The sequence below is a fragment of the Schistocerca piceifrons genome, chromosome X, assembly GCF_021461385.2.
Source record: "Schistocerca piceifrons isolate TAMUIC-IGC-003096 chromosome X, iqSchPice1.1, whole genome shotgun sequence".
NCBI classification, from domain to species: domain Eukaryota; kingdom Metazoa; phylum Arthropoda; class Insecta; order Orthoptera; family Acrididae; genus Schistocerca; species Schistocerca piceifrons.
Genome location: NC_060149.1, coordinates 205226097 through 205232096, shown reverse-complemented (window position 1 = coordinate 205232096; position 6000 = coordinate 205226097). Strand labels below are relative to the sequence as shown.

The 6000-nt window shown below is 35.0% G+C and overlaps 1 protein-coding gene across 1 annotated transcript in view; it reads right to left on the bottom strand.

Annotated features, from left to right (window-relative positions):
• Positions 1–762: 762 nt before the first annotated feature.
• The window catches only part of LOC124721863 (mothers against decapentaplegic homolog 3-like), a 223740-nt gene continuing 218502 nt past the window's right edge, over positions 763–6000 (bottom strand). Inside the window, exon 7 of the mRNA XM_047246999.1 lies at positions 763–3780. Within this exon, the coding sequence (XP_047102955.1) occupies positions 3657–3780 (124 nt within the window). The 3' untranslated portion in view covers positions 763–3656. The remainder of the gene's footprint in view (positions 3781–6000) is intronic.

Genomic DNA, 6000 nt, shown 5'->3' with positions numbered 1-6000 from the left:
AGCATTCTTCTGTCAGAAGCCATAAGAATATTTTTTAGCTTGTCTGCCATGTACATCCACAGAAAACCAAAACTCAAGTTCTATCATACTTTCATTTAACCGCAACTATGAAACAACAGAAACAAACACCAGGTATGCACTTTAAAAACTGCAACTGAAATTGGTTTCACCATGAATGGTGCATCACTAATATAACTGACAAGGTTCTGAATTCTGGAAGAAATAAAAATACGTCTCAAATCAGTGCACATACTTTTCACTCCAGAACATACCAGAACACTACGTTAACATGTTTTTCAACTGAGAATCTGCTGGAGCAAAAAGCAAAGATACTTAAGAAATTTGCAAACACCACAATTTTTGGGTCCACTTTTTGAGTGTAATATCACTTATTGATCTTTTCAGTTCTGATATCCTTCTCTGCTGGTTACAGAACTTTTCTTTAATGTGTACCACATGTGGAAAGATCTCTAGGAAATTGAATTAGTTGCTAGGGGGTACTCAAGAAACTCTTCAAATGCCACAGACGAAAATTGTTAACAAAGTAAATGCCTTATAGGTGCAAGAGCATGACCCTTTCCATAATGTATGTAGATTGCATAAACTTAAATTTTTGTTAAATTTCATATAAAAATGATTATGAAGACTACACATAAAAAATAAATGAAAACTGACACTGGGATAGTTACAAGATGTGTCAAATATGTTGATCTACAATATAGAATTTCTGAAATGAGAGCTAACAAAGTGGATACATGAAACTTAGTCAATGCAAAATAGTTGTTTATTTTGCATACCTTATACAACAATTTTAGCCAAATATGGTATACACTTGACAGTCTTATTTGATCAATGCAACTTATGCTTCGTACAAGGACTACACTCAAGATTCAAATTATACACGCAGAATGCAATGAATGAACTGCTACATGTACCTTAAGGGATTTTTAAATATAGTCATGGAAAAAAGGGGTCATATAACAACACAGTATTGAGTCCAGTTCTCTGAGCAGAATACATTCAACTGCAAAATACTTTTTTGTAATATTTCATAATTAGATTCTTTCCCCTACGCTTCAGCTACCATGTCATATTTTAATACCCATTCCAGTGAGAAAGCATTCCAAGGATGGAGGCAGAAATCAGCAAATGGGTACAACATAGCAATGCATTTTACTAGTGTATGTGGGGCTTGGTCTGGGGAAGAGAGGTGCCCATGAAGCGTAAGGAAGTGCTGTACAAGACATAATTTACACCCACACTGACATATGCACTGAAGTCGTGGACAAGGACAAGAAGAGAAGAAATTTTAAGTTGAATCCACGCCACAGGAATGAAATTCCTAGCAATTATGTTAGGGAAAAATGAAGGGGCAGAGAGATTGAGAACTGCAGATGTTAGGAATGAAATGGAGTGCACAAGCCGAATATTAGAATAGAGAAGAGTAGGTTAAAATGGTTCAGACAGGTAAAGGGAATGGGAGTTGGAAGAATATAAAAAATGAATGCTGGAGGCCAGGAGCAAGAGGAATCGACTCAATCGAGACCCAGTTTAAGAAGAAGGAACCTGGATTGGAACAACATTTATACAAGAAAAATGGTGGAAAACCAAGTGAAGTGGAGAAGTACCATAAATGTGTCAACTCAACTTGATGCTGGATACAAGGGAAATGAAGATAAGAGTCTAGTGTAAAAGTGATGCAATCTTCTCAGCACATGTCCAATAGAACTGTTTAGGGCATATGCCATTTCTCCAATCAATTAATAATACTGACTTGAGAAATTATAGATGATGACCGTAAATGACCCTGAAAATATTGGTTTTGGCAAACTGAGAACTCAAACGTAATTTAAGTGGCAGAAAGGGACTTGTATGTACATCTTACCTCAATGCAGAATAGTGTGACTGTTGTTGGTACTTGATAGTGTACTAAAAGGGCCACACTTAAACAGTAATGGAAGACAGAGTATACGACAGACCAGCCACATTTCAGTGAGTTTTGTTCAACTCACAGCAGACTGAAGTTACTTTCAAAATAAGAATTCTACCTGAATCAACAAAAATGGGAGGATAGAAAGGAAATTAAAGTGCTCCACTATTATGTGAATTAAACAGTTGAAATTTAGTGAACAATAAAAAGAAGAAAAAATTGGAGATGGTGAGTAATGAAGAACATGAAACTAAATTTCAGAGCAGAGCACTCAAAAATAATTATGTCCATTTTGTCATTTTTCTTAATGGTAAAGGATGTTGAGAAGTACTGGTTCATCTGTAAGAAGAATAAGAAAAGAAGAAGAAGAAGAAGAAGAAGAAGAAGAAAGTTTTCAATTAAATTGAGAAGGAAAACAGAAAAATAAACATAAAGAAATACAATAAAGTACACACACATGCATCATAAAACTTACAGGATTAACTCCATTTGCCATGAGTAATATTCGCTGGCCCTATTAGAAACACATAAAAGTAGGGATGAGATCATCATCTTTGAGTCTTTGAGAACATAACTAGCTTCTGCTGACTACCTGTCCAACATCTTTCCAAAACTTGTCACACAGTGAGGAAATATCAGCAGAGACGATGTATAAACAACTCTGTAGGAAGCTGCATACTTTTTGTTTACATTTAATTACAGAATACCATTCCATATGACATGCTTCACAACATTTCACAGCAGAAAAACATACTCTTCTTCAAAAATACAGCACCAGTTAGATGTTGAGTACATTCAGAAAAAGCTTATCTGTATTAAAAGTTACACACTTCTTTAAGTATACACTGTACTTGTTTTTCCATTAGGCAGAAGCATACTTGAAATTATTCATACAGTCTCTCAAATTATTCCTAATATACTTATGTCAAATAAATAGCAAAAATGCAGTAAATAAAATTGTGCAATACAGCACAGAACACTTGCCGAGAACAGTGTGTTCAAGGTATGCAATAAACACATGAAGCAATACATTCAGTACTTATCCCTCCAAGAGTTCTATCAAATACTGATAACAAAGTTAGTTACCTTTAATGTCCATATGTATTAAGCTACTTTTACAGCTTCCTGGACAGCTAATGAGTACTTGTAGTATTTGGTATAAATAGGAAGAAGTAGTACAGTCAACCAACATGAGACACTCAAATATAAAAAATAATTGTAACAAAACACAGTGATCTCAAACTCTTAACTCTAAACAAGTAATAATTCCTGAAACAAGCTACATTAAGACACAGCAAAACTTTGCCACTATGAAAAATCAGTCTATCTTTCTATTCTGTTCCATTAACAGTTACACAAGAGTAATGTTTACTATACATGTGCACGAAAGGATAGTATATCTTTGCAGGCTTTAATATAAAATGCCGCACACAAAGATATGAAACAGAGAAATATATATTTACATATTTGCAAAAGCTACGCACAAAACAGTAAAAACAAAAACAAATTGTTATATGCATATTTCCTGAAGCAATCATCACTGACAGATAAATTTGACAACAAAATTGGTTTAGCACCTGATGAGAAACAAAACACTTGAGCCTCAAGTACTAAGGAACACAGACAAGTGAAAAGCACAAACAACTACACAGCTCATATGGTAGGATGCAGCACAGATGCTTAAATCTCAGGCTGTCAATGGGCAGACGGTAGCATCTGTTCCTTTTCAGGACATTGAACTGCACGGTAATCGTGGTGACCCCATCTGTGTCAGCACCCTGTCAAGCCACTGCAGTGGTCCATTCAAATGGAGTTCAATCCAGCACGGTGTTGACGTCACTGTTTGGCGTCTGTCAAAACAGTAATTTTATTCTTAGTAAGTGATACTACTTAAATATGATGTGTGACGATATTGTTAGCATTTCTATGTTTTAAATGTTCTATATATTCTTTACAATGACTCACAATAAATAGTTGCAACAAATGCAAATAGATGCTGAAAAATGTGATGTTCAGCAAGTTTAAGAACAATATTACTGTTTGTGAACAACTGTGACAAAACACACTAATAAAACACTGAAACTTCAATCATAATTAAACTTAAAAGAAATACAGGGAAAAAAGTCATTGCTTTTTCATTGACAACTCATGTGCAATAGATCCTATCATGAAATATAATCTTCTAAAATGGTTAAAATGCCTCAGATTCAAAACGGTATAAAGATTGACAAATTTCATCACTGGGTAATATATCAGTACTGTTCAAAATCAAAATTTTTATTATGGTCTATCATTTGATTAAAAACACAATTATGTATCAGTTTTTAGTTTCCATTACAATAATTTTGAAAATAATTAATGTAGTGCATATTATTTTCAGTATCTTCCATTTTTATAACCACCTCAACATCTACGTCTACACCTTACGATGTGTGGCAGGGGTACTTTTTTACCACAGGCATTTCCTCCACATTCTGTTCCAGTCATCAACAATGTGCAGGAAGAAAGATTGTTGATAAACCTGTGTGTGGTCTTGAATCTCTTTAATTTTGGCTTCTTTCTAAGAGATATACATAGGAGGAGCAATATAATGAATGACTCTTATTGGAACACGCATTCTTGGAATTTTAACAGTCAACTACAGCATGAGGCACAGTGCCCCTCTTGTAGCCTCTGCCACTGCAGTTGCATGAGCATCACTGTGGTGTTTTTGCATTTATTAAATGAACCTATGATGAAACATGCTATCTTATTTGGATCTTCTCTATTTCCTCTATCAATCCCAATTGATAAGAGTCTCAGACAGATAAGTAAAGCTCAAGTATTGGTCAAACAAGGGTCTTGTAAGTCATCTTTGTGCGTGGACAACTTTTCCTGAGGATCCTTCAAAAGAATCACAATTTGTCACCCCCTTTCCTGCAATTTGTTTTACGCTGTTGTTCCACTTTCAATTGCTCCATAAACATGCTCCCAGATATTTAATGCATGTGACTGCTTCCAATGATTGTTCAACAATTTTGTAATGATATTATAATGGATCTTTCCACTATTTATGGACAACTTTATTTTACTCAACTTGTTTTTTATTCAACACAATCACTGTAATATTGTCCCATACCCACGTACTGCATCATTGCATCAATTGTTCAACAATACCAATAATAATAATAATAACACATACATACATACAGCAACTGTGAAGATATGGGCTGGCAAGAAACTCCCAAACTCCAAGATGGCTGGTCCTATCTGTTACCCCCAAGTCACAAAAAAGGTAACAAAACAGACCTGGGTAACTACAGGGAATATCACTCCTGATTTTGTGGACAGAACCGCTCTCGTTGGAATATTAATAGAATTAAGACTCAACTAAAAACTCAGTAGGTTGGTGCAGGGCACCGAGTACAACACCAAATCCAACATAAAAGTCTAGAGAACAATACTCAGATAGCCTGAAACGTGGCAATAAGCTACAATTTGTTTTATGCTGCTGTTCCACTTCCAATTGCTCCATAAACATATTCCCAGATATTTAATGAAAGTTACTGCTGCCCGTAATTGTTCAGCAATTTTTTAATCATATTATAATGGATCTTTCCACTATTTATTAACAATTTTATTTTATTCATCTAGTTTTTTATTCAACAGAATCACTGTAATATTGTCACACACCAACATACTGAGTCATTACATCAAGTGTTCAACAAAACCAATAATAATAATAATAACACATACATACATACATACATACATACATATAGCAACTGTGGAGATATGGTCTGGCAACAAACTCCCAGATGGCTGGTCTTCCCCCAAGTCACAAAAAAGGAAGCAAAACAGACCCAGGTAACTACAGGGAATATTGCTCTTGGTTTTGTGGATAGAACCACTCTCGTTGGAATATTAAGAGAACTACGACTCAACTAAAAACTCAATAGGTTGGTGCAGGGCACCCAGTACAACACCAAATCCAAGATAAAAGTTTAGAGAACAATTCTCAGAGAGCTTGAAACGTGGCAATGTGCTGTGCACGAATTACCACGCTTCAGATAAGCAATAGTTTTAAGAAC